At 39.9% G+C, this 27,522-nt stretch overlaps 1 protein-coding gene across 4 annotated transcripts in view; it reads left to right on the top strand.

Annotated features, from left to right (window-relative positions):
* The window catches only part of PTPRO (protein tyrosine phosphatase receptor type O), a 153,418-nt gene that overhangs the window by 122,783 nt on the left and 3,113 nt on the right, over positions 1 to 27,522 (top strand). For 2 of the 4 annotated variants that reach the window (XM_074871524.1, XM_074871526.1), the window contains 13 exons: positions 1,111 to 1,250; positions 3,902 to 4,034; positions 5,419 to 5,539; positions 7,511 to 7,579; positions 11,093 to 11,176; positions 14,562 to 14,597; positions 16,131 to 16,212; positions 17,247 to 17,337; positions 17,826 to 17,902; positions 20,203 to 20,337; positions 21,317 to 21,439; positions 22,969 to 23,123; positions 25,518 to 25,653. In XM_074871524.1, coding sequence (XP_074727625.1) covers positions 1,111 to 1,250; positions 3,902 to 4,034; positions 5,419 to 5,539; positions 7,511 to 7,579; positions 11,093 to 11,176; positions 14,562 to 14,597; positions 16,131 to 16,212; positions 17,247 to 17,337; positions 17,826 to 17,902; positions 20,203 to 20,337; positions 21,317 to 21,439; positions 22,969 to 23,123; positions 25,518 to 25,653 — 1,382 coding nt within the window. Of the gene's footprint in view, positions 1 to 1,110; positions 1,251 to 2,890; positions 3,015 to 3,901; positions 4,035 to 5,418; positions 5,540 to 7,510; positions 7,580 to 11,092; positions 11,177 to 14,561; positions 14,598 to 16,130; positions 16,213 to 17,246; positions 17,338 to 17,825; positions 17,903 to 20,202; positions 20,338 to 21,316; positions 21,440 to 22,968; positions 23,124 to 25,517; positions 25,654 to 27,522 lie in introns of those variants that run through there. The other 2 variants (XM_074871527.1, XM_074871525.1) reach the window with 2 other exon arrangements.

Raw genomic sequence — 27,522 nt, 5'->3', positions numbered from 1 at the left:
GTTGTGTGAAGTCGTCAGGATGAAAATTGGGATCAAGCCTTGATCTTTAAATAATCTTGGGAAAAAAAGTATATCTTGCCTTAACATCATGCCGAGGCTGTTTGCTCCTCCCCCTGCTCCTCACGGTTTCCCCTCCTGTTCCCCTGTGTTTCCCATACTCCAGGTTGGTTCAGGTGGGGTTGCAGTGGGGGGTGGCCTACACTGGAGATCAGCATGGCCTCCCATGGGCCACTGCCTGCCCAGCCACAGGGGCCCATGGTGGGGGGAGGTGGCAGCTGAGGCCACCCCACATGGGGCTGGGGGCGCTGGGTGCAGACCCTAATCCGTGTTTCACAGTATATATGATGTCATCACGCCCAGGAGACCCTCCATATCTCTCCTATCACAGGGTTGTCTCCTCCTTGCCAGACCCTTGTATATGTTTGCCCATTGTCAGTTCATCTGGCATAACAGCAACAAAAATCAAAGCAATAAATTGAAGACCCCTGAGATCTAGACCTCTGTATTCAGTGAGGAGAGAAAGTTCCTGCAACTAACTGAAATGAGAGCAGATCCGATGGCCCTTAAGTGTTAGACTGGAAAAAGAAAAAAACTACAAGATTTTTTTTTTAAACTGCTAATTGACTAAATACTTTTGCTGCTACAATTAAATGAACCTAGATGGCCTTTGCTTGTGGGAAGCTGCTTCTTTATCATCTCCTGGGTCAGGCCATGTGAAGAAAAGCTTTCTTACACCAAATGTATTGCTAACAGGTGGACAGCCATCTTCTCCTGGAAGTCTTTCTGCTAACATTATTCTATAAATAGAATATGCTGATTGTCCTCAAACAAGAGCTCTGCTGGAAAGGGAAGTGAAGTAATTATCCAACTGTCCAAACAGAGAACAGTTTAAATAGAGAATAAAAACCAAGATACTTCATCATCTTCCCATTTTAAAGTGGTAGTTTGTCATCATGAGAGGCAGGACTTTACAGTGGCAGGCTTTATCGGAGGGAAATGAAAGATAGAAGAGCATCAGGCATTGCTTTCATTTTTGTTCAAGGCTTCCTCTTCTCAGTTGTCTGGAGTCTTAAAGATAAGCTTAATAAAAGGAGATTTTCTTTTAACCAGAACCAGCCCCTCCAAAATCACTGTTTGCTGTCAACAAGACTCAGACCTCCGTGACTCTGCTGTGGGTGGAAGAAGGAGTGGCTGATTTCTTTGAAGTCTACTGCCAGCAGGCTGGATCTGGTCAGGAAACAAATGCCCAGGTATGTACGTGTGTCATCTTTGGTTTCTGCTCTTCATCTCTGAAACTGAGACTGGGCCTTGCATCTTTCTGGTTTGGTGTCTGCTGCTTAGCATTTGTGTGTAAAGCCCAATGACATTTTATGCTCAGTACACAGGTTAGATCATTAAACCAAATGCGGTAAGGTGGTTCAAAATTAAACATTTAAAAGCTAAAACTACTAAAGCATTTTAAATACTAAAATATTCTGTTATTTTGCAATATAAAATTGTCTTCTGTCTTATTCATGAGATTATAACTAGTTGGACAGAAGCTATGTGCATCCAACAGAGTCTCAGTGTACTGGCTACTCATGAAAATGGCTCTAATATATCATACAAAACCTAAAAGGCCACAAAACTAAGGAAATGTCAATGAGCAGGAAGGGAAAAGTATTCAGGTAGCTTGATAAGGAATGGGAAAACCAAACATATTTAGATGCCATGAGATCTTTTATGCAGCATTTAATCATTTCTGGCCTACTTTATTCCTGGTTTTGAGAACTGTTAACTGAAGTTCAGTAGGACCTTCACTGCTATTCAGAGAGTACCTTTATGCTGCAAATGTGGCTGCTCCTCATCCATCTTGTCTCTTAGGGTATTTCCTTCGAGACCCACCTTTTCAGCCTCACAAATGAACCTCCTTTTCTCTCTCCAGTTAGGTACCTGTGCTCAGAGACCACCTGAATATCTGAGTATTTAGATTGGTAACATTGTTCAGTGAAGAACAGAGCAGTAGTAGTTTTAATTCCTTGACATTCAATGCTGTGTGACATAAGAGGCTCAGTTTGCAGTTTAGGTGATGGTATAGTGAATCACTGTGATTACATGCCATGAAACATCATTCTCTAATGTGGACTGTCACACGTGATGGGGAATAATTCGGAAAAAAAGTAAAAAATAACCCATTCAGACCGCTGGTTATCACATGAGAGACATATACACTCTTTAATCCTTTGGAAGACCAGTCTGAATTATTTAATATAATTTTTAAATCAAGAAAGGCACTGACTAAAGGAAAAAAAAAACCCACATTTAATTGCACTTTAATCTGTTAGATAGCTTGGATTCCAGATCTAGATTCCTGCTTTTTCACAGTGCATAGCTAAAGATCATGAAGTCATTATCCACTTAGCACAAATTCAAAATAATGACGTGATCAGGCAAAGAAGGTACCACAGGATTTGCAGCTTTAGTGCAGAGCAGATCTGTTTTAAGAATATCAGGAAAAGACTGCTCCATTTGGCAGGAGCTTCAGTGGGTGTCTCGTTTGTTGACATGAACATCTGGCACTGGGAAATGCACAGAGATTGTCCATTCCTCATTAGATTCATCACTGTCTTTTCTGCCTCTATGAAAAAAGGGGAGGGGCTCATTTTTGAACTGTAAAAAGGGGTGCTTTCCCATTAGACTAGTGAAAATTCTTTGTTTGTGCTTTTCCATTTTCCCTTCTAAATCAGCAAAATGAAAAGCAACAGCTTCTGGGTTTTGGTTGACTAATTTAAATTTCCCAGAGGGGAAAATGGAAAACATCCAACCAAGTCCAATTGCCAAACTGTGGCCCCTCCTTTCAGCTCAGGGAATAAGTCTCCTCCCTTACATTCATGTACATGTGACTTCATCTGCGCAATGTACCTCAGAATTGCACTGCAACAGGAACCCTTGCTAACGTAGAAGGAGCCCATGACTGACAACAAGCCACTGCAAAAATCGGGACTTGTTACAACATCTTGCACTCTCCATCCGGAGTGAGTTCATTCATAAAGCTTCTCCTTGTTCCCTTTCTAAACCACTGTCTCAGTGTCCCTATTTTCACATCTGCAACTCACCCTTGGTTCTGCTGAAGAGTACAGAAAAGCCTCTGAGGACCTTAAGGAGCTGTATCTATAAGTCACTGCATGTGTTGTATTTGTTTTCTTCTGCTGTATTTGTTTTCTTCTGCTGTATCAGCATTTAAAAAGCACAGAAGTGTTTATCGGGGACATAGTAATTAAAACATTGTATGAATATGTAAAGAGTTTCTACTAGCTAGAAAAACTGAAGTGTGGAATGTCTGATCATAGTTATTACCCAAAGGCTTTGCTCTAGCTTTGCTTTTCACCTTGGCCACTGGAAAAGGCTCACAGCTCTTTACATCCAGAGGAACTGCCTCAGAGGCAGAGATGACATGTATTCATATGAGGGTGTAGAGATTGTCATGGCTTTGGCTGCGCTTTGAATAAAAGTAACTTTGTTTTCCTCCTACCTGTATGGCTTAGTAACCAGAGTTCATGAGCTCTGCCCACATCTGGGGATGTCCCGGAGGCCGCAGCACTCTCCCCCACGGAGCGTGTGTCTGACCAGCCCCCTGTGAGGCACCATCCTGCACTCCCCAAGGGCCTCTGGGACTCCATGGGGTGCTCTGGGCTGTTCCTGATGCTGTTTTAACCCCTGTTCCTCTCCCTTCTTCTGCCAGCGTGCTGGGCTACCAGTTTATTTTCAAGGGCGGGCCCTAGTTACCTTCCCTGGGTTCCAAAGTGCTGGTTTCTTTCACCAGATCTGATTTTGCCTGGTCAAATATATGGGTGGAGAGGGGAGCACTAATTTGTGTTTACAGGAGAGACAAACTTCTGTATGTTTTTCCCCATGTCTGCAGGAACCTGTCACTGTCTCTTCACATGTAGTGACCATTTCCAGCCTAACGCCTGCCACTTCCTACAACTGCAGCGTGACCACCTTCAGCCACAATAGCCCCAGCATCCCCACTTTCATTGTGGTTTCCACCATGGGTAAGCAGCACTTCCCTACTTTCTTTTTCCTCCTCCAGCTACAACATCTGTTCCTCCTTGATTTCTAAAGCTGCTCTCGGTAATGCTGGCCCCAGGTGGTGCTTGTATCATGGAAGGGCTGCCGGATGTGGATGGGATGGGGAAGCAGTTTTAAAGAGTCCTAGAAAACTCCTCACTGGAGGTTTGATTTGGAAAATTATAAACTAGAGGCTCAATTCTCTACTGGGTTTTAGAAATCAGGGACCTAGTTTGTGGTGTCAAGGCTGAACATCAGGGTACTGCTTAGTGACATTTATGGAGAAAAATGTCATCTCAGCCAAGCCCAAACAAGAAGAAAATCACATTTATAAGATGCTAAGGCAAAAAATGGTTTTCTTTCAGTGAAGAAGTGGAGATAGGGTGAGAGAGGAGAAGGACCACTGCAGGATCTTGAGCTGTCATACCCCAAATGGATAGCTCCTGATGGAGGCTCCGCAGGCATATTGTGAAGTCTGACTCTATACTGACTCTGAAGAAAGAATTATCAGTGTTGAACTGCCCAGAGCACTGGACTTTTCTTTAAAATATCCCCTTCAGAATGATCAGTGTCATCTCTGCTTAGTTAGGGAATTGTGTAGCTTTATTCACTGGTCCTGTACATTATACACCACTCCATGCTGGAGTTCAATTTCTGATACTTAGCTTAAAAATCTCCATGATTTATAATCTAAACAGTGCTTCTCTAGACAACTTATTTAGACAGAGATGTAAAATTATTCTGAGTGAAGTAGAAGGGTTTCTTATATAGTGAACAGAACAGGGTACCTGGTCTCATAGTAGCACAATTGATAAGTTTGTTCCATGTAATATGGAACAAAAATAAAGGTTTTATTATTGAGAGTTGATTCCAGCTCTTATTTAGAACGGAATATTTTTTTAAAATTTATTTGCCAAAGTATTTAAATCAATTTCAACCCAGTATATTACAGAGCCTCAGCCTATTATTTTGCTTTTGGGTTAGAAAAGGTATTGATTATTGTTGAAGAAGAACTTCAGAGTTGAAATGTGCTTTGGAGACATAGATGATGATGAATATCTGTATTTTATAATTCCTTCAGCCTTTTCTGTTACGAATGTCAGTTAAAAGGAAGAAAAAAAAAATCAGAACATGCCAAAGTTTAACAAAATGCCAGAGTGAAGTCATTTCCCCAGAGAAATTTTGTAAGAGCAATAACTAGTCAAAACCTCCCTTTATCTCTAGTGGTAGATTTTTCTCTCTGTAACACTCCAGGCTGAATGAGATCAGTTTAGAAAAATAAAACTATCAACATTCAGGGAAAAAAAAAGCCCCAAACTGTCAGCACTTCTGAATTGAATAACCAAGAGTCCTTGTTTGTATGTACAGTCACTGAGATGAATCCCAACGTAGTGGTAATCTCCGTGTTAGCCATCCTAAGTATCCTTCTGATTGGACTGCTGCTGGTGACTCTTGTTGTACTTAGGAGAAAACATCTACAAATGGCCAGGTAAGTCCAGATTTATGCTAATTCCAAAAATTTCAGACAACAACAAACACATCATAACAACAGTTGCAACTGAGGATGCTTGTGTCCATGGGTGCTGCTCAAGATGTTTTGTGAACAGGATACCTTCAAAATAGTTAGTTGTCTTGCTGCTGTTTAGGAATAGCATGTTTTCTCCCTCTGTTTACTTTCATTCTTGACCTGAGTTATAAGCCTCGACCTTTATCTCATTTTGAGCTTTGCAAGATTGGGTCTGTTAGAAGTGGAATCACTTATTACAAAAGGGTTGTGTCAGGAACCTAAAGAATAATTAGGATCTGAGACAACTGGGCATGAGCAGGACATTGAGATGCTTTGCAAATCTTTCATATGGTTTAGAACAGGAGAATTTCCATATGAACAGTTCAGACGGCTTGTTCATCAGGTCCAGGATACTGTATTTCAGGGGCCATGTAAGGCCTGAGCCCTGGCAGCCAAACCTCTACGATGAGGGAGGATGTGCCCAGGGCCCTGACAGTATCTCTCTAGAGCATTTGCCGGTCTGCCTCCAAATCCTGGTCTTCCAGTTGTCCAAATTCTGCCTTCATATGGGCTTCCTTCCTATGGGAGCTACAGCATGGTAAAGAGCATATTGGCTCACCTAGATCTTCATCAGTAAGGATGCAGCCAAATATACACTGAGACCCACAAATCCAGAAGGGATCTCAGGTCCTGCTGTTCACTATAACGTTAATGATCCCAATTTGTTGTGTTGTACAGATGAAAGGAAAAAATACCTTGTAGGAGTAAACCTTTTCTTACAGAACCTGCAGTTCACTCAGCTATCTGCACCAATCATTTGTACTGGAATATTGAAATTCAATTTCCTTTTCCTGGTGGTCTTACCTGTAACAGTTCACTTTAATGTGGGTTATGTTATGGCCCAAGTGAACTGTAAAAGTTTCTCCAAACCCTCAATGGTTTTTGAAGTGTCCTGGAGTCTTCATCCTTTTATAATCTATGTAATATATTTTATATTAATTTACTGTCCTGTGTCAAGAAAGGAAATGATTTCCTGTAGAAAAACTTATGCGAAGAATCTTGCACCTGGCTACCTAGCAGACACTGCATTTTATGCATTGCGTCTTGACTATGTATTTCATGCAACAGATGACCACATCACACATATTTTGCAGGATATCTCTTTCAGTGAACATCATGTGGTTTTTTTCCTTTTAGATGTAACTGGTTCTGTGAAAATCCCAGCTAAATTAATTCTCCTTCCTATTTAATTACTGTGTCGGCAGCCCGAAGCTTTTTCTTTTCCTCTTCCTCACTGCTAGCCACAGAAGATAAAAACCTCAGAAGGAAATTTAAAAAGTAAATCCAGTAAGAAGCTGCAAGCAATTGTTTGCTTAAATCAAGGAATCAAAACCAGTCAAGTCAGTTTATCTTTTGTAGCTGAAAATAATGGACCTGTAATAAATTCACTGGAATGTTATTTAGAAAATTCAGGGTTTTTCCACAATTATTTTGTGAACTCAACATTACCATGATGCTGTCAAATAGAGACAACTATACATCTCCTTAGAGTTGGGACAGTGAATATTTAGTATGGAAAGGTGAATATTTAGTATGGAAAGTTAAATATTTAGCATGTGTACTGAGGCCAGCAACTAGTGCTAGTGCCAGACTATAGAAAGCCCAGATCTGGACAGAGGATGAGGTCTATTTGAGATCTTTATTAGCAACTTCTCCCTTGTTTCACTCTTTTAAAGCATTATTAGGAAACATGATCTTAGGTGGTGTTGAATGTTTATTGGTTATGTTAAGGGATTTCAGTTATGTTTATCACAGATTATCTCAGATCTAGTCACAGATGTGAGCATTCAGCACTTCTTTGCAACTCTGATTGCTCTCTGTTCAATCAGTGTCATTGCAAACTTTGTGAATCCAAAAATGGTAACTTTGTACCCAATGGTCTTCCTGAAACAGGGAGTGTGGGGCTGGAACCTTTGTCAATTTTGCATCTTTAGAGAGAGATGGAAAGCTTCCCTATAATTGGTGAGTGTTTGAAGCAAAGCTTTTAATTATGTTTTTCCCCATCTCTGCTTTTTGGCAAATATGATCTTTAATCTTAAGTGCTTATTTTTTATGTCATCACTGTCCCTCTTTAAGATAAAACTACTATACCTGTTATTATAGTATTTTATTTCTTGAATGATGATGCAACACTATGTATTCTGTCACCTGCTATTTTTAGTAGCAAATGATGTATATACATGTCAACCAAGTTGTGTATATGTGTTTTGGGAGGATATTTTTTCCTTTCTCTTACAGACATATTTCCTAAAATAATGCAAGTGTAAAAACTTGATCTATAAATCCATCAGCACTTCCATAGGGATATATTTACATCCAGGAGTAAGCTTGCCTGTAGGTGACCAATGAGCAACTGTTTTCATGCAGTGCCATTAATTAATTTTTACTGGCATTTCAAGACAAGGACAAGCCAACTCAAATATTTACTGTAACAGTGCTGTTGAAAAGACTTGAAAAAAATCTATATTCTTGCTAGTCTAGAAAACCACCTACAAGAGCTGTAGGCACTGACTGTGGACTCCAAACCATCACTGACACCACCAGCCCAAGAGAAGTATTTGAACAAAGAAAGTCTGTAGGATTAGCTTTTGTAGAAGCAAAAGGGCTCAGAGCTACCTGACTGGCACCAGTGTGGTGCCTATTTTTTGATAGTTTCCATTTCTATTTTGGTGATCAAATGGGTGCTAATGACTGACCCAAGGTTTACTGTTTTGTTATTAGCAATCTCTGCAAAAACCTCTTGCCTTGCAAGGCAAGTCCAAACACAGATGTTTAAAAGCATACTGTCAGCCCCATTCCGGTATGTAGGGAGAAGAAAATATATGCCTTGGTTTTACACCCATGGTCAGCTTTGTTGACAGCCAAGAAGTTGGAAAGAGGAGTTGGTGTGCAGGGAACTGCTTCCATGATCTCATAGGACACAGCCTGCCAGCAAGGATGGGATTAAATGGATTGACACTGCTCCACAAGTCTTTTGCTAATAAGCGTGCAAACTGAACTAACAAGCCCAGCAAATCTTGTCAATACCTCACTGTGCTGCTAATTAACTGGATATTAAACAAGCTTCACTTGCTTGGTTTAGCAGTCAGCTGTATGCAGTACAAACTAATCTCTCTTTCAGCTTCTCTTGCTTGGACTATATTAATGGCAAAGAAGGCAGAAGATCAAACACTCATATTAATTAAATGTCCAAGCTTGAATCATATGATTAAACTAGCAACAGATGTTATTAAAACCATAAAAGGCTTTTTTATGGGAAGGGGAATTAATTAATAGGTTTCGATGGGAAAGTGAAGGTTCTTGCTTGATTTAGTATATCTGTATGTACGTGTGTGCATATATACGTGTGTATATATGCACATATGTATGTGTATATATGCACATACATAAATTATGTTATAAAATATGTTATAAAATGTTATAAAATTGGGGAAAATATTTCTGCTTAATAACTTCACAGATTTGTGGTAACTGAAGGCAGTGTGCCCTAATCTTATGGTCCTGACTTCTCTAAGAGTTAGCAAAGATATGTTGTTTTGTGTGCCTCTGTTGTCTAATGTCAAGACCAGTTTCACTGTCCATCCAGGCAGACAAATGGAAAATATATCCCTAAAGACAGGTAGGAGGATTAAGAAACCCATTTTGCCTGGGGTCATTCTAGGGATCTAATAAGGGAACTATGGGCATATCCACTGGTTCCTAAGGAAGGCTTAGCTCAGCAGAGTTTTCAGGATATGAGCAATGTCTGCATCTTTCCTTTAATTAAATAAAATTGTTTGGTACACATGAGCAGTAGGTGAAAGACTGTAAAATTCCAGGAAAACAATATTGTATTTATTGGATAATTACATATTTTTCATATGTTGAATGAAATCAATTGTTTTAGATGTCAGAGTTCCTAATCTGTGAACAATATAAGTAGATCTGTGAGCATGTTAGCCTATGCTTTGATAAACTGTGGAAATTTCTCATGATGATTTGATGATGAAAGACTCAGGCTTAAATAATTCATTCTGCCTCTGTAGGCAAGAGGAAGTAAAAGCCTCACTTGGAGTTTCCCAAAGGAAAGAGGAGTATTCTGGCAACATCATCACTTCTCTCTTCTAAGCCTAATGAACACCTTTCTGTGGCACCAGAGATCTGCTTATGGAAAACCAAATTTCATCCTCAGTCCAGTCCCATAGAAACCCTAACAATGGATAAGCCCTAAGGCCCTGATGCTGCAACAATATGGCATATGATTAACCAGAAAGGGCTCTCGCTTCTGTCTGACCCACACAATCCCTACTAACGCCCAGGGAAAGTGTTCTGCAGAAACTGCACTGCCCATTTTCTCTTCAGCAGCAAAACTCATTGAATCATAACTTGGAGTTTTCACTGAGTGAGCAGAAGTTTCCACCATTGTTTGGAAGATTAAGATTAGAGATGATTACATTTGATGTGACTTGCTTATTAGGGAAAACACAGTATCTACCAGAACTAAGAGTACTGAAAAAGGAAATTTCACTTTGGTTCCTCTTCAGAACAGTTCTAGAAGGATGGTATTGCTTTTAGGACAGCAGATTTTCTGATCAGGAAAAAACACACTGATGGTGTTTTTGGCAAAAAAATCCTGCTACTGGGGCAATTTTTATTTAAGTTTAATGAATTTTTCATGTTTGCAAGGTACCTGTAGCCCACTCCACCAATAGGTAGAACAAACCTGAGTGGGTTTCCTGGATTAATGCATAGCAAAATCTAGTAAACAGGTTGCAAATACAGAAGTTTAGAATGATTTTGTACTCAAATTTCTTTTAGCCACAGTGAAATCTGCTGTAAATAGTTATTCATAGAAACCACAGTTAGAAGAAGTTCAAATAATGTTTTGCTGAAAACCTAGGAGAGAATTTAAAACACTTAAAACTGAACTCTGCAAAACGTTATATGGATATTTTCAGAAATATGACTCAATAGAGGGTATTAGATATTGGAATTATCTGAATTTATCTCTGATACAGATGTTCTGATATCCACAGGATCACTTGCAGGAGCAAACGTGGGAGATTTATCATAGTTGTACATGGTAAAAACAAGCTATGTCTGTTCTGAAATACCTCAAATCATCAGAATTTAGCACCACCTATGTAATGGCCATAAACCTGTGAATGAAATTTTCAAACACATTTTACTCTCTGAAAATCTGCCAGTTTATCAATTAACATCAATTTAGAATAACAGGCCTGAATCAATACCGTAAAACACTTTTATTTTGATCATATAGAATTTTATGTTGGGTAGCTGAAAATCCTGCATAGGGTGTCAGGTTGAGGAGTAAAAATTCTATGAATGCTAATAATATTCTTATGAAGTAAGAGGAAACCTTTATGGGTTTAGCTGATTTTTAAAATAGAATTTGCTGATCTCCTGATTTCTGTTTGTCTTACTAACTCTCCTCACTTTTTCATCTTTATGTATGTTATTTATTAATGCTCACAGGCGTAGAAGTGTATTTGCTTTCCTAACTCTGCTACCCTCATGCCTTTGGACTGATTATCTTTTGGCATTTTATATTAATCCTTGGTAAGTGATTTACTTGTTTTTCCATATGCAATGTGTAAACAATGTTAATTTCTATTACATGAAAAATGTGTGATATCTTTGTGTTCAAATGGTTCAAAGCTTTTGAAGATACAATTTTCTTGTACTAGAACATGGATTGGAGAGGATGTGGGTATCAAAGTATTTGCTACCCTGCTTCACCTAGTTTGTCTGTTTATGCTCCAACTCATTTCTGGTATTAAAAATCTAATCTTACGGTGGTCATCACATTCATCTCGTTGCTCTCTGCAATTTTTGCCACTTCATTATAAGTCCTGGCTTCTTCTGTCCCAGTTATTCATCTGTTCATTGCCTGGCATTGCCTTCTGCTGCTGCTGCTTTTCTATTACTAAAATTGCTTGATTGTGCCCCACCTGTTTGGTGTGTGATGTCAAATACCTTAGTTTTTAAAGGTGCAGTTATGCTCTCCTGACATCAGTAAAAGTTTTGCTTTTGGAAACAACAGTTCACCTAGAATCGATACAAACTAGCAGTCCCAAAGTGTAAAAATTGGGTCACTGTGTGCGTGTCTTTGTGTGTAGGTGTGTATATTTAATAGTTTAGTCTGTAGATAATTTATAAAGACTTAGTAAATGACTGATTGGGGTTTTTTTGAAAATACCTAACCAACAAAGCCACAGGGTCTATTTAGAACCAGAACTTGTTTTACGAACCATTTAACAAGTAATTATAAATGACTATGATCTAAAAATGCTTAATTTTATATAAAAGAAACTTAAGTTCCTGATGGTCTTGAGTCCAAGGTATAGTGATTTACAAAAATGTGGTACCAAATTTAAGATTTACTTTTGACCAAACGTTTTCCCTGATGTTACCATATGGCACCAAAGCCCTGGCAGGCAGTTATTGACATCTTCAGCACAGGTATTTCTGATACTGTTTTTCCTTGGGTCACATTGGGCCTGTAGCAAAACCAATCTAAATTTTCAGTGGGCCCAGAAATTACTGGGTTTATGTAACTAAAGAAGGGTCCATTTCTTCTTCCATGAAATTAAAAGCACGTTCTCCACACAAACCCAGCTGAAGAGCAGATGGCAGCCTTCCACATCTCTCCAAGGCTACTTTTATATTGACTTGTCACTTGTCTGACATAAACTCAACTAACTATCAGATCTGCACAGTGATGGAGGATCAGGCAAGCTGTTTATTATTGTTGAGGTCACACTGATCTTTCTTAAGTCTCTAATGGTCAAGAAACCCAAGGTGGCCATTGCCAATGGCACTGCTGCAAAAAGAGTCATCATCTTTTTACACTTTGCCTCTTTTTGTTTAATATGCATTAAGTCACCTTTCCAGATGTGTCTCTTTCTTCAAAGGTTTCCTCTTTAATCAAGCTACCTGGTTTAGTCTAGATGACCAAGTTTAAAGGAGCTGAAGTTGAATGAGATGAGATTAATCCCTCTCTTTGTATTTTAATCTGTAGGGTAAATTGAAGAACAGATGAAACACTAGCTAATGAAATGTTTCAAATGTCTTTGTTTTGCACACAAGTTGGTTTAAAACATTTATGAACATTCAGGAAACAATTGCAATGCTAAAAAACAAAGGCCTCTTGAGACTATCGAAGCACAAGAATGTTGCTGAGAAATGGATGTCAATCATTTGTTTTATTGCCTCTTGGAGTGTTCCTTGGAGAAGCATTCTTAGAAGCATTCCCATCATAAACAGCATTTAGATATCTTTTTCTTTTGAAATGAATTCCAATATGCCCAACATTAAAAGGTTTACCACAGCCACAGGGGATAGAGAAGAAATGTGTTGAATAATTTACAGAAATTAATTTTAAGATTTCATTGGAAAAAAAACTTTGAAGATATAGAACAGATACTACTGGGTTATGTATATACTACACATGAATGTACAGATACTATACAGATAGATAACATGGTAGGCTGAAGAGGTTTATAGTATTTGCAAAGTAAAGCTTTGTAAAGTAAATCTCCATGTTAGTGTAAAGCTGGTATTGCTATAGCTCTTGCTAACTGCAGGCAAAGCTCCACATCTAAATGGAAATGTATCTTGACAAGATAACAAAATTACTACAGATTGTGGCTGCTCCAAAAACTGAACATTTTGTAAAACTTAATTTTGGAAATTAATAATTTTTTTTTTTTTTTAATTTCACTTCTAAACTTAGCAGGGTAGAAAAATAAAAATACTCCACTTTTTACTATTTCTTTCTTTATATTTTGTTTTAAAATTAAAAGTCTTCACCTTTAATTTACTAATTGAAGCTGTGACCCAAGTTACCTAGAAATCATTTTAATATCATCATGAAATTAAAAATGACATTATTATAATGTGATGAATGACCAGATATTGTTTAATGCCCAGGGAAAAAAAAATGACATTACTAAAATCCATCCTGAGTAAGCAGGAATCTATTTGTGCTCTGTGGCTGGCTTAACAGAGGGAATCCGTGTTTTCAGACCTCTAGCCACATTATTTCAGGGTGCTCACTTTGTGCGTTTAATCTGATTGATTGCTTAACTTTTTTGTGGCAACAGCAAAATGAACACAAAACACACCCCGTCCAAAAAACCACATGGTGGTAGTTAGTGTAGTGCAGTTCTCAAGTCCGTATTGTATGGGTTATACTGCTTAACACACTCAAGCTTTCTCGCAACTGTTGCTAGTGAATTATATCACTTATAAATCATGTGAAGACAGTGTATTACATGACTGGCATGATTATCTCTAACTGTTAAAAGTCAATTAAAATTTTCTAAGGTTTAAGCTTGAGGCCTGCTGAAGTCAGTAGGATATTTGCCATTGTCTTCACTGATCATCATAAGCAGGTTATGAAACGGATGAGAAATAGTGTTCAGGCCCTTTCCTTTTTCCTCCATCCTTCCTTGACAGGTGGTGGTTTTCTTCCTTTACCCAACAGATGCTTCTTGTTCACGGCTGCTCTCTAGTGTGGCATCCAGTTTCCCAGCCCACTAGAGCCGTAGTGGAGCAGCTGGGGGGGCACCGTGGTGCCCCATCCCCTGCAACAGCACAGCCCTGGCCAGGCTTGGCTGGGCTCAGGCCCCGGGGGCTCAGCCCTGGCCCACGTGAGCCAACATGGGTCAGGAATTGTAGAGAACCCATTGCTTGTGCTGGGCACGGGTTTTCCCTTTCACAAGCAGGTCATACTCAGAGCCACAGAATGGAAAACGCATCCCGTTGGTGTCAATGGAAATTTTGCTATCAGATTAAAAATGACCAAGTTATTGTCACCGATCTCATCCTGAGTATGATGGTGACCAGAAAACATATGTTCTTAAATCAGTACTAACTTTGAACAAAGACTATACAATAGTTTAAGGAATGAAAACACTACTTTTTTTTTTTTTTTTTACAGGAGTAAAAATGGATTAAAGAAGAGAAAGCTGACCAAGTATGTAACTTCTTTGATATTTAAAGAAATAAAAAAATATATCACCTTAGACTAAACATGCATTATGGAGTACATGGTCTAGTGATACTGCAATTACAGATATAGAAAGCTTCTTGATAAACACATCCAGAGAAAGATATCTGGAGGCAGAAAACAAACAATAATTGGACAAAAGCAATTCTTCTCAACAGATAGGTTGTGGTAAAACAGCTCCTTACTGATAGAAAATTGGTCATCAGGGAAAAGATCAATTATCCAACTTAGTGATTCCAACAGAGCTTATCCTTAGTTAAAAATGACAAATGGTGAAAAACTGGGATGCATTTGTTTCTAGTGGTATTTTCCCTCTTGACATGAGGCTCTCATTATAGTTGTTGCTAGAACATGAGATCATTAATGCTAACGGGTAAACAGGAGTAATTAAGTGGTGATAAGACAGCTTCCTTTGGGCATATTGCCTCAAAGTAAATGAAAAGATTACTGTATACATGCTTCAGTAGCTTGTAAATTAGAGCATGGTAATAATTAGGTGAGGGAAGCTGTTTACCTGTGTTTCATTATTCAGAGAGTTAGCCTAATTATTTCTCCATTATGTTCAGGGGCTGTGCCTGTACTAACAGATAGACCCTCACCTGGTGAAAAAGTCTGCAGAATGATGGGAGTCACTAAATCAAGGCTAATTTATACCTGCTGGAGCTCTGCATGGTTTTGTATAGTTATAGACCACTTTTTTTACCCACTATCTCTTTGGGAGGAGACTTTGACCTCTAATGACAAATGTGTATAGTTCTCAAAGTCAGCACAGAAAGCAGTCATGGCAGTGGCATCCAAAATGCTGTTTTAGGGGATTTTTTTTGGTAGACCTTCTAAAGAAATCAAAAGCTAAATATGAAATCTATTTTTCTGCATGAGCAAAGCTCAGATGAACTTTAAAAGTGTCTCTGCCAGGTGTGAAAATATCTGAAAGCAACATTTTACATGGCACAAGAGGCAACTTAAATGAAGCAGCAGCTGCCCTGGTGCCAGAAGCACACTGGTGGGATGGTACTGAGAGTGGGTCTGCGATGGGGTGCTGGATCACTACTTACTGTGGTGTCACCTGTGCCCTGGGGACATACCCACCTGCAAAAGCAGTTCAGGGACCAGGGAATCCTAGGAGGGGTGCATGGGCCATTCCCCTCACCTCAGACCAGTGGTTTCCCTCAGGTAGGACAACTGCAGCCCCCCCAAACCAGGGTGCTTACTATCATCAGCACAACCAGCTGCAGCATTTTGCTCACACAGAGTGATCATCAACCCTCTCTCAGCCTCTCTTTCTGCTGCCATTACGGTATGATGCAGATAATGAGCAATGTGCCCACCATGTGGTGGCACTCAACCACAAGACTTTTTTTTTTGTTTTATTGTTGCTTTCTAGCATTAACAGTTGCAAATATATATTCATGACTTGATAGTATTGTGGGGAAAATAGAAATAAAATGTACTAAAGAAGATTTTTTTTTTTCTTAACTTCTGTGTGTTTTGCTTTTAAAGCCCTGTCCAGTTGGATGATTTTGATGGATACATCAAAGATATGGCTAAAGACTCAGATTATAAATTTTCTCTGCAATTTGAGGTAAGTCTGTGGGGACTCTGTCCTCTCCTAGCTGCCATGCCTAGATCAGCTTTTTCCAGAAGTTAGGTTTGCGTGGTGTGTTCCTGTGCTCTGTGTTGTTTAATATGTGCTGTTGCTAGGTGGGGCAGCTTCACTTCCAGTTTTGCAGAATTTAAAAGTGGACCTTGGTGTTAAAGGCTGCATTTAGTGAGCTGATTTGAGTGGCTCATCACATTTGATTCAAGATAATTGTCAGACCGACATACTTCCTTTAAGTTTTATGATATGCTGGCAGCCTGAATTGAATTCAGGATTTTAATGTATTTATTTAATGCCCTTAATTTGAGGGGAAGCATTGAAATGAGAAGGTAACGCCAAAAATCTCTTTAAGAGCAAGGAGGTCTCTCTAAGACTGGTTCGGGTACATTCTCTTAATTACTCATAATTTAAAGTCAGCTTAGTAGTATAAAACTAAAAAGCTCCTATCCCAGGGCTAGTTTAGGAAGATTTAAACATGGAAACAGAATGGGAAGGACTGCCAGGGTAAGTTAACACCATTCTGGGTGGCTGCCATGTTCCCTTCCTGACAGTGAAAAGATGCATCATGTATTAGATGTAGCTACTGAAGGTAATGAATGGCTAGACAGATCTTCCAAGCATTCCCCAGTATCAAGATCAAAAGCCACTTGAGGACTTGAAGAAAACCCTTTAAGTGGGGTGGATGACCACCACAGAAATAACTTACCAACACCCTGGTTTGACACTTTTTTGGCTAATTAAGCGCAGGTAGAGAGGAGTAGTCCACAGCCACAGCCTTGGATGGCAGCAGTGCGTTGGCAGCATCAGCAGGAGAGACCACATCATTGCTCTCTAGCTGTTTGGAGCCAAACTCAGAGGCATCAGATAAGGAAAGTCAGTGTAATCCTGCTGTCAGTTTATAAAGTGATTTATAAGCATTTTCGGTCTGGTACCTGCCACAACTAATCACTTCACAAAGAATTATTTTTTGAATGTTTGTGAGTTTCACCTTGGCATTTTTCTTTCTGTTACCCCAGGAGCTAAAACTGATTGGGCTTGACATACCCCACTTTGCTGCTGATCTTCCCATGAATCGCTGTAAAAATCGCTACACGAATATCCTGCCGTGTAAGTACAACACATACACGCTCCTGCTAAAGTCCCTCAAGAGGGAAAGAAAAATTTAGTAAGAGAAATGGAGAATCAGGACAGATTTTCTGACTGATAAAAGCCTGTTCTAAAACCTACCCTTAGAGAGAGCCAGGCAGTAGATGTTTTTTGTTAGCTTTGAAGACACATAGCTTTCTGGGGATGTTTATCAGGATAGGAGTTTGGAGGTCAGAAACACGAGGTTGTTTCTACTACTGAGTAATGTTACTATATTTCTGTTACGATTTTAATGAAACCTAAGGAAGCCCAAAGGCATGGCAGTTGGAGCGTGTATTTCGCAGAACAGTGATGGTGCATCCACGTAGTGTTTACTGAAGCAAACATTGCTCTCTGTTGGTAAATATAAGCATTTTCTGTTTTTTTAACAGATTTTTTTCAGTTTTTATAGGATTAATTTTAATTTTGCCTAGTTGGAGATGAGTGCCATGTTTCTTTTCCTTTTACAGATGATTTTAGTCGTGTCCGGTTAGTTTCAATGAATGAAGAAGAGGGATCTGACTACATTAATGCCAACTACATTCCTGTGAGTACAGAGACTTGGTCAGTGTAAAGAGCAGTGTCCTGCACAGCAGTTAGAGTGTGTCACCTGAAATAGCACAATATCTCCTGAAAGCGCAGTCACATCCTCAGTGTCTTCTTCAGCTTCCAATATTTTGCCTACAGGGAACTGTGCTTTTCACCAGCCACCAGAAAAAAGGTGGTGGTGGGGGAAGATTTTTGGCAAATTTTGCCACTGTAGCACTGGGTGAGCTGTGAATCTTTGTGAAACCTAGATTAGACTGGTAGGGAAATAGGGAGGAAACGTTAAGTGATTCAGTGGCTTTTTAAGACAGCTAGGAAAAACATAAACTTTTAAATGAGAGACTTTTCCAGGTTTCTACAGCACATGGAAAAAGGATTAAGCCAGACACTCCCCAACTGACAAAATGCACGCAGCCCAGATGGTGCGTGGAGGGAGCTTCTGCTTTCTGCCTCGTCTCTGGTGCTCCCGGTGTGCCTCCCTCTGCATGGTATAGAGCAGCCATTTAGCAGGAGTAGCACCCAGGGTTTTAGGATAATTGAGTATACTCAGAGCTGTAGTCAGTTTGACACTGGGGGCGGGCTAAAACCTCATCAGCTCTTTCTACTCTCGCCTGAGCTTGTGTAGTCACCCAGGCTTTTTCCTGCCACTGCCACAAGGGTTTTCCCCTCTGTTATTCCCCCCTTGCCCTGGTTCACTGTAAGCCATGTACAAGGAGAGCAATGTTCACTGGGTTGCTCTGCATGGAGAGGAGGCAGGACGCTACAGGTTTCATTTAGAAAAAGACCTTGCGCCTGGGGACCATAGGCAGATGAGCATTTCTAAACCCTTGCCAAGAACAGAAGATAGAGCTGGCCCTGGCTCTGCTGGAGAGAGCTGAGTCAGCATTATGGAAAAGGGAGGAGCCCTCAGATGAGTCAGTGAAACCACTCGTTTGTCACTGTGGCATCGGCCAAGCATGTACTGCTGAGCACGTTGCCTGCACTTAGTCTATGTGTCAAGAGCGTGAACCTAAACACTCAAGCTGCAAGTGCCTGAGCTCGCAGTGAATCAAGAAAGAAAAATATTCCAGTGTTCAAAAGCATCATTCAGAACTCATGAAATTTCTATGACATGGGATTATGGATAATAGGATTTTATGTAGAGGTCCTTTTAAGATTGCTCAGTTCTGCTTTTTATAGTTTACATCTCTTTAGTTCTATTTATAGCATAATGCTGACCAAAGAAACTGGGACAGACATGTCATCTTAATGTTTGGCTTTTCCTGATGATTACTTCTCCACTGAGTACCTGCCTCCAAACACAGATACTAGTGGTGATCTGTGTATCTGTGGTAATAGAGATTTGACACTTAGGTCAGACATAGCCCATGCAGGCAAAAAACCAGAAAATTCTGTGTAGTGCAAAAACTCAGATTGAGCTGACTTCTAGAAATGTCTGCAGGAAACCATTTATGGAAAGTGCTTCCAGATCACGAATATTTTTACAATCCGCATAATGTGGTGGCACAGAAATTGCCCAATTTACATGGGGTCATGCTGGGTGTTGGATGTATCTTTTCCTCTTACTTGGAATATCAAGTAACTTTCCAAATGCAGTTTTGATGATACAATCTCAGCAAATATGGTTATAGCAGATGCCAAAATGGCCATTCTGTGGATCTTTTATTATAGTCTTTATAATGGTCTTTTGTTTTGGAGAGGGAAGGAGTCTTTCCAGCTAAAAGCATGTTGATGGAGATAGGAGAAGGAATACATGGATATAAAGCATCTGAGCTTCAATAAAACATAGCAATGATAATCTGTTAAGGGTGTTGACTCAGCATGTTCTCTATTCTTGTAAGCAGAATTCTAATTAATATTTTATTAATTTAAATCCTCGTGACATAAACACGTTCATATAACCCTGCTCATCGCTACCTTCCATTTCCATTAGTGACTGAAAATCACCACAGGCACTGCTTGAGATGAGCAGGCTAAGCATCTGTAATTGTTTTTGTGCCTGTAACAAAACAAAATCTTAGAATATGAAATATGGAAGAAGCTGGAACTTTTTTGTATAATAGATTCATCTTCTGTCTTTCATTCTAGATTGCTTATACTTTGGGAGCATCAAAACCAGGAGAAAGTTCTCATCTCAAAATAAATACCAAAAATCATGAAGTAGTTTCTTTATATTAGAAATCACTTGAAAAAGTAAAAAATGAACTTGAGCAAGCTAAAAAATACACATGTCAGAGAAAAGTATGTGTTCTGAAGCATTAATTATGTTGGTAAACAGCACCTGTTTCTTTCGTTTCTTAGGGTTATAATTCACCCCAGGAATACATTGCAACCCAAGGACCACTGCCAGAAACTAGGAATGATTTTTGGAAGATGGTTCTCCAGCAAAAATCTCAAATTATTGTTATGCTCACTCAGTGTAATGAGAAAAGAAGGGTATGTAACAAAATCTTGCACATAGTATAAAAGAAACTACTCTGAAAACATTTTCTAGTGGTTGAATTTCTTTGCATTGTTTTCTGATCATGATCCAGCATCATAACCAGAACTGGAATGGCACTTCATTCACTTATGGCAGGTGTTTCAGAATGGTTAATGGACTGGAGCATCTTTCGCATGAGGAGAGGCTGAGGGAGCTGGGATGTTCCAGCCTGACTAGGGGGATCTTGTCACTGTGTAAATGCCTGATGGGAAGGAATGGAGACAGTGGACCCCTCAGTGGTGCCCAGTGACAGGACAAGAGGCAATGGGCACAAATTAAAACACATTAAATTCCATCTGAACATCAGGAAATACTTTTTGACTGTGAGGGTGACTGAGCACTGGCACAGGTTCCTAGAGGTTGTGGAGCCTCCATCCTTTGAGATATTCAAAAGCTATCTATCTGGATGTAGTCCTGAGCAAGCTGCTTTAGGTGGCCCTGCTTGAGCAGGGGGGTTGGATGAGATGACCTCCAGAGGTCCCTTCCAACCTCACCCTTCTGTGCTTCTGTGCTTTTAAGTTTAAATAATAATAACAACATCTAAGAGGAACAAAACATGAGGAACAAGAATAAATATATAGAAAAATAAATTCTATTCAAAATACTTATTCTTGTTCCCATGTTTTGTTCCTCTTAGACGTATTCTATTAGGAAAAGTAACAATCTACAAAGACACTATGTATTTCCATTCTTCACTAAAGTAATGCTACCCTTCAGAAAACCAATGTATAGCTTATGTCCATAGTTACAAAGTAGGAATGATCAGGCTGAAAATCACTGCAGGATATATTACCTCTTATTGCAACATCAAGTAAATAGTGCTGTAGACATTGCTAAAACTGAGGTTCAGTATACTTTTGTTTGTACTTTTTTATATATGCATATGTATGTATTTATATAAATAAAACATGTATGTATTTATTTCCCTTTCAGGTGAAATGTGACCATTACTGGCCTTTTACAGAAGATCCTGTTGCATATGGGGACATCACAGTGGAGATGCTGTCAGAGGAGGAGCATGCAGATTGGGTTTATAGAAATTTCCGAATTAGCTATGTAAGTGAAACATTTTGCGTGGCCCTGCTAAAGGGGCAAAGGCCTTTTCTTTAACTTTTGTCCATTTCTGGCATTCGGTGGAAAACATCTAAGAGAGACATCGATGGCCATACCCTCACTCCACATAGACAAATAGCTAAATCACAAAGCTTTCCCCTAAAATTGTTGTCTCTGAATTTCTCAGCAAAGTACAGGACTGAAACAGAAGTAGTACCAGAGCTCTGGACATTTCTGTGGTGCCAATAATTAGTGTCAACAAATGCGTAAACTACTTCTTTTCTTTATCTCAGATATATCTTCTTGCTATGAGCCATTCAAAACTTGAAAATACCAATGTAGAAATTGAAAATATTTTTCAAAAGGGCAATTCTGCAATATTCATATATTCCTATAAAGTACTGAAACACAGGTGAGAGCATGGGATTTCCAAATTAAAGCTATTCAGATTTTCAGGCATTTCTTTCCAGCTTTGTTTCCTGCACCAGCTCATTGCCAGCACCAGCTCATGGAGGAAAGGTTAGAGAGATAGAGGGGATGTGAAAAATGCTGTGCACTGGTGCATCGACATTGGCCCTGCTCAGCCATGCCTCACTGCATTACAAAGTGTGCACAGGGTGCAGGCTAAGAGTGCAAATGCCTAAGTTGGCATCCATTGCAAACGACTGTTGGCATCCATTGAAAATAACAAGACTGTCATTAGTTCAGATCAACTGTCCTTTACCAAACCCAGGACAGCTACTTCAGGGTCTTTTGTACTGATTTATTTTTTAATATTCTTTGCCTAAGCATCTGCTGTTGAATATGACTGGAGAGAAGTTACAGTAGTAGTTATTTAGCCTGACCCAAAATGGCAAAACTAAAAGCATTGCTTGTCATGGGTTTTGGTGATGACACCCCCCCATCCCTCCCCATGTTTCAAGTTCCTTTAAGTCTCAAAGACAAATGAGTTGTTTTGAGGCTTTTATTTCACCTAAAGTCACTAGAGTTTTTGGAATCATAAACCTTTTTTATAATAATGGGTATTTTTCTAAATATTTCCTTTTCCCCGTAATGATTTTTTCTTCCCTTTTGGTATTTTTTTTTCTCTGAAACTTGAAAAGTAAAACTCTCCAGAGTCCAGTCTTGATTATTTGCCAACAGCGTTGTTCTTTAACTGTGGTAAAATGAGAGGAGGAGAGGGAATGGAATGGAAAGAGGAAGAAAGCCTAAACTTGTAAAATGCAACAATTCTTGATCTAGAAGCAAAATCAAATCAAATCACCATGAGGAAAAAAAGCAAAAAACAAATCCCAAAGCCAGAAACGAGAGTTCATGCCTTTTTGATAATGATGGCCTTGATACCCCCTCCTCTTTTTTATCAAATATCATGTAAATTCTTTGCCATTTTTTGGGCTGACTGTACTTTCTTAGACTGTATTTGGGGGGGAAAAAAAAAAAACAACCACAAAATTGCAAAAAGCCCTCAGTCTGAGCTTGACTGCACTGTTAAAACTCCTGTGAATATAGTGCTGTTCTGCTTCTCCCATTAGGCTGACGAGGTGCAAGATGTGATGCACTTTAACTACACTGCCTGGCCCGATCATGGTGTCCCCACGACCAACGCTGCTGAAAGCATCCTCCAGTTTGTACAGATGGTCAGGCAGAAATCAGTAAAGAGTAAAGGGCCCATGGTCATTCACTGCAGGTAAATGCTTCAAGGAAATTCAGAACTAAAGGGTGTAAACTGTTAAATAGGTTGGGAAACCATTGTAAGAGATTTTGGGGTTCTGCTCACCTGTTAGCTAGAAATTGTTCTTTTTGGTGTTAAGGGGTATTAGTCCCTCTCTTTGACTACAGTGGGGCTGGGATTTCAGCCTGCAGCCGTAGACATGAAGGCACTGCTTTCTGGAGTAGAGTCAGCTCTTTGGATGTTATAAACAAATGTCTTCAGGAGAGACACGGCAGGCAAACCTGATTTACACCAGCTCAGAGCCTGCCCCTGCTTTCTTATTTCCACACCTTCACAATACGGATGATGTGATTGAGCCACACAGCTTCCCTGCAGAAGTGTGTCTCTGCCAGATCCTCCTCCTCTGGTCACTTGGCTTTTGGTACATTCAGAAGGTAACATGAAGAGTGTTATGTTGTACCAGCAGTAATACCAGTATCCCACGTTTTGAGAGGAACGTTGTCTATATACTATCAGATTTATCTCTTGTACATCATCTGGCCTTTTATTAAGATGCTTACTTACTCAGCCTCCCTGGGGGCAGCTGTCATGTTAGTGATGATATTATACCAGATTGGTTTCTGATGCAGCTCTCCCAACTGACTGCAGACCTCTTTGTGGCTCCTAGTACGAGAGCTACTCACAACAGATTTCTGAGAAATCTGTAAATAGATGAGTTGCAATGGATGAATACATGTGCAGTATGGTGACATACTCCTAATGGAAGTCAAGGCTTGATGAGATTAATCTCAGCCAGCCCTACATCACTCACCCCTGAGGCAGCGGTTATGTTGCTGTACAATGTGTCAGCACCCTCCAGCGCTGTCTTTCCTGGTGCTGATGTGATGGTCGGCACTGATTCTCTCTTCCCACCACTTTGCTCAATTTCTAGAGCTCCTTCCCAGAAAACAGGCTTTTATAGCAATATCATTGCTAGTTTCCAGATAAGGCACTTAGTGTTCTAGTGGAATGCAAACCAACAACAGCATTAGTAAAAGTAGCAAACCGTGCAGCCCTCCCCTGTAACTTAATGGAGAAATTCATAGGGGATATTGTTCTGGGAGTCCTAATATCAAGAAAGACGCTAGTAAGCCAGGGAAGAGATTTATATGTAGTGCTGTGAAATCAAACCCCTTATATACCACTTAATTGTTCTTGGAAGAAATAGAAGCAAGTATCAGAGAGCTGGGTAACAACTGTAGTACTTTATTTTTAACTAGGATGCTTCTAGCAGCAGAGAGAGAGATTTTCAGATAGTATTTTTAGAGTATACTGTACATCTTAGATCAGGTAGATTAAAAGTGGCAATGCTGTGAAATTAGTGGAAGGGGTGGAGAAAATGTATTTATCCACTCCTACAGCAATTGTTCTCAAACATTAAAGAGGGCACAGAATTAATTTATCAATTAACGAATCTGTCAGATCAGAAGTTTTGTTGTGTTCATCTCATTCAAGATATTGAGACTTTTGTTAAACGCAAGCAGAAAAAAACCTAACCTGTTTTGTGACAGTTATGTTGACCTGTCTTGAGATGAACTGATAAACTTTAGTGCAAATACCTTCAAGGCTTTTCTGAAAAAATATGACGAGACAGCAGAAAGAACTTTTGTTAAGACACACACTTCTATCCTTAGTAGTAGGTATGGTGTTGGGATGCTATATGAAACTCTATAAAACCTGTAAAACTATACTCATAATGAAATCAGACTTAAATGTTACATGTGAAATCACAATGCAAAGAATCGCATGCACATAAGAATCTCTAAATCAGAACAGCATCTCTTTTTTCTAGTCACTTAAGCTTCCCTTTGGGGGGATGAAGATTTGTCAGCTGAGTGGTTGCTGACTATTTCTGTCTCATGCTCCCAAGGCAGAAGTCCTGGAGTGTAGACTCTTCTGGGTGGTTTGTCCTTTGAGGATGAACTGCAGTAGTGCAGTGCCTTTGCAAAGCTGAGAGCTTTGCAGTGTTAAGAGCTGTGGAACTGAATTGTGCAGGTTCAGCCCCAGCTGCCTCTGTGCAGCAATCACTGCTGAGTGGGTCTCAGCAGTTATGGTTACAGCCCCTGTAGTTAGGGATGTCTCATGAAATCTTTGAGGGGAGCAGTGAAAGTAGGAAGAGCAGACAGCTACGGGTGGATAAAGGTGTGAATGCATGAAGAGGAGTATAGGAAGATGGAATATTTGCACTAAACAATGGATGAAGAATTGCTGGGCATTGAGTCCTACAGATTAACCAGCCTGTCTGACCTCTAATTAGCTACATCTGATTATCACAGCTGCAGGACACCTGCTTTTTGCAGTACTACTGATTTTCCTGTTTGTCCTGATCAGAAAAACCTGAAATGAGATGCATGTCTGTGTGTGTTGCAGTGCTGGAGTGGGACGAACAGGAACCTTCATAGCCCTGGATCGGCTCTTACAGCACATCCGTGATCATGAGTTCGTAGATATATTGGGCCTGGTGTCTGACATGCGGTCCTACAGAATGTCCATGGTGCAGACGGAGGTAAGATCAGGTCACTTCAACACTGTGAATATATCATCAGATCTAGTTCATACATCTCCATAGTGTGTTCATGTCCAACGACTGTTGTTCCCCCTAAACATTTGACAAAATAGCTATGAATAGACACAATTAAGTTTTCATCTTCATTGTAATATTGTCACGTTATTAATCTGCTGCGTAGGTGGGTCTGATAATATATCCTCAATCTCACTGATGTCTTCCAGAGGGGATAAGTTATTCTTACCTTCTCTGAAATTAATATGCAAAAAATGCATTAGAAGAGATTAACATACAAAATTTTCAAACCATTTTGAAAAGAATTGGTCTTGCTGAGGGGATTAATGGCTCATGGAGTGATATCAGTATTGGATAGCCATTCACAATTGTTCAGGAGGGTATCGTCTGCCAAGCATAGGAACTCAGTTACACAATAGTAATACAAATAACAAGCAAAACAGACAAAAGGACTCTGAGTCTGCCAGACACCCTCCTTGCCCCTCTCCCTGCCCAAATAGCTACTGGATAGTTCTTTCTCTGTTCTTGAGGCAAATGTCAGGAGAATAGTCTTATTGTCGGAATATATAATGGGAAAAAAAAAATCACAAACTTTTTCCAAAGCAGAAGCTTTTATGCATCTGAAACCTTCCCAGTTCCTCTACTGCGGGAAGGATTTCATGCCTGTTGTACTCCTCACTGGTTAGACACAGTAGAAGCTGGCAACCTCCAGTCAGTTGAAAGTGCCACCATCACTGTTTGCAGGCTAGGTCTGGCAGATAATTTGTTGAATCCAGAGCAAAGCAAAGAAGATTTAGCAGAATGAGGAGAGGAGGAGGAAAACCTGCAGTGTCAAAAACTAGCATCTAGAAATGAAAATTATTCTCAGACCATTCTGGATCATTCCTATCAAACTACCACTTTTCATCACAATTCTCTATATTAATCCAAAAGTGGATCCTTTGTAAACACCAGAGATGTTTATCAATCCTGCTGGTTGGTTTCAACTGCAACTGCATTACCACTACAGAGGTGATGCGCGTTTTTCATTTTTTTGGTTTTTTGTTTTTTTTTTTCCCCCCTGTGTACAAACTCATTGCCTGCCTGGGGTTGATGTCAAGGGCTGGGCTTTGGCGGTCGCTGAGCTCCCGCTGCGGCAGGCAGTGGCCAAGCCTGGCCGCAGAGGTCACTAGGTGGCACTGGCACTCAGGCGCAGAGGCCACGGAAAAGGCTTGCCTTACAGAGCCTGAAAGGGCTCACAGCTCACCTGGGTTCACGTTGCCTGGTACGCTGGAAACTTGGCAGTGTCTCGCTGAGCAGTTTAAAAAAACAAATGGCACAGGCCCAAAAAGGAGGTTAGACTGGAGAATACCCTGAATTAAAACCAGTCACTCCGAATTAGTGGGTGTGAGGAAGTCCAGGCATTTCTGTGGTCTGAAATATGCTTCAAACTCATTGATATCTCCTGACATCTACAGACCACTGGGGACAGGGGCTGAAATTCAGACTCTGGTTTTGAGACAATTGTTTTTGATTGAGATCCACTGGCTCCCTGTACCTAGTGTAAGGATTTACCTAAAGCTTAGTGTAAGGATTCATCAGGGTTTGCCTTCTCTCTCTTTGAAATCTAAAAGTCATCAATTAGGTTATTGCAAATTGAATTACAGTGTTTAATCTGACTGATGATAATGCTTAGAAAAGCCAGTCCATAACCAAAACAAAAATCAAAGATAACCACAGTCTTGTTGCACAAAAACCTGTCCACAAATATAACAGTGCATGCGACTGACCTGACTTACAGTGTCATTTGCACAGAGGTTGATAACTCCCCAAATAATTAACTGCTCTGTGAACAAAATCAGGTTTCAGCTTTTT

The sequence above is a fragment of the Strix uralensis genome, chromosome 5, assembly GCF_047716275.1.
Source record: "Strix uralensis isolate ZFMK-TIS-50842 chromosome 5, bStrUra1, whole genome shotgun sequence".
Classification (NCBI taxonomy): domain Eukaryota; kingdom Metazoa; phylum Chordata; class Aves; order Strigiformes; family Strigidae; genus Strix; species Strix uralensis.
This window is presented reverse-complemented; position numbering and strand designations above follow the sequence as displayed.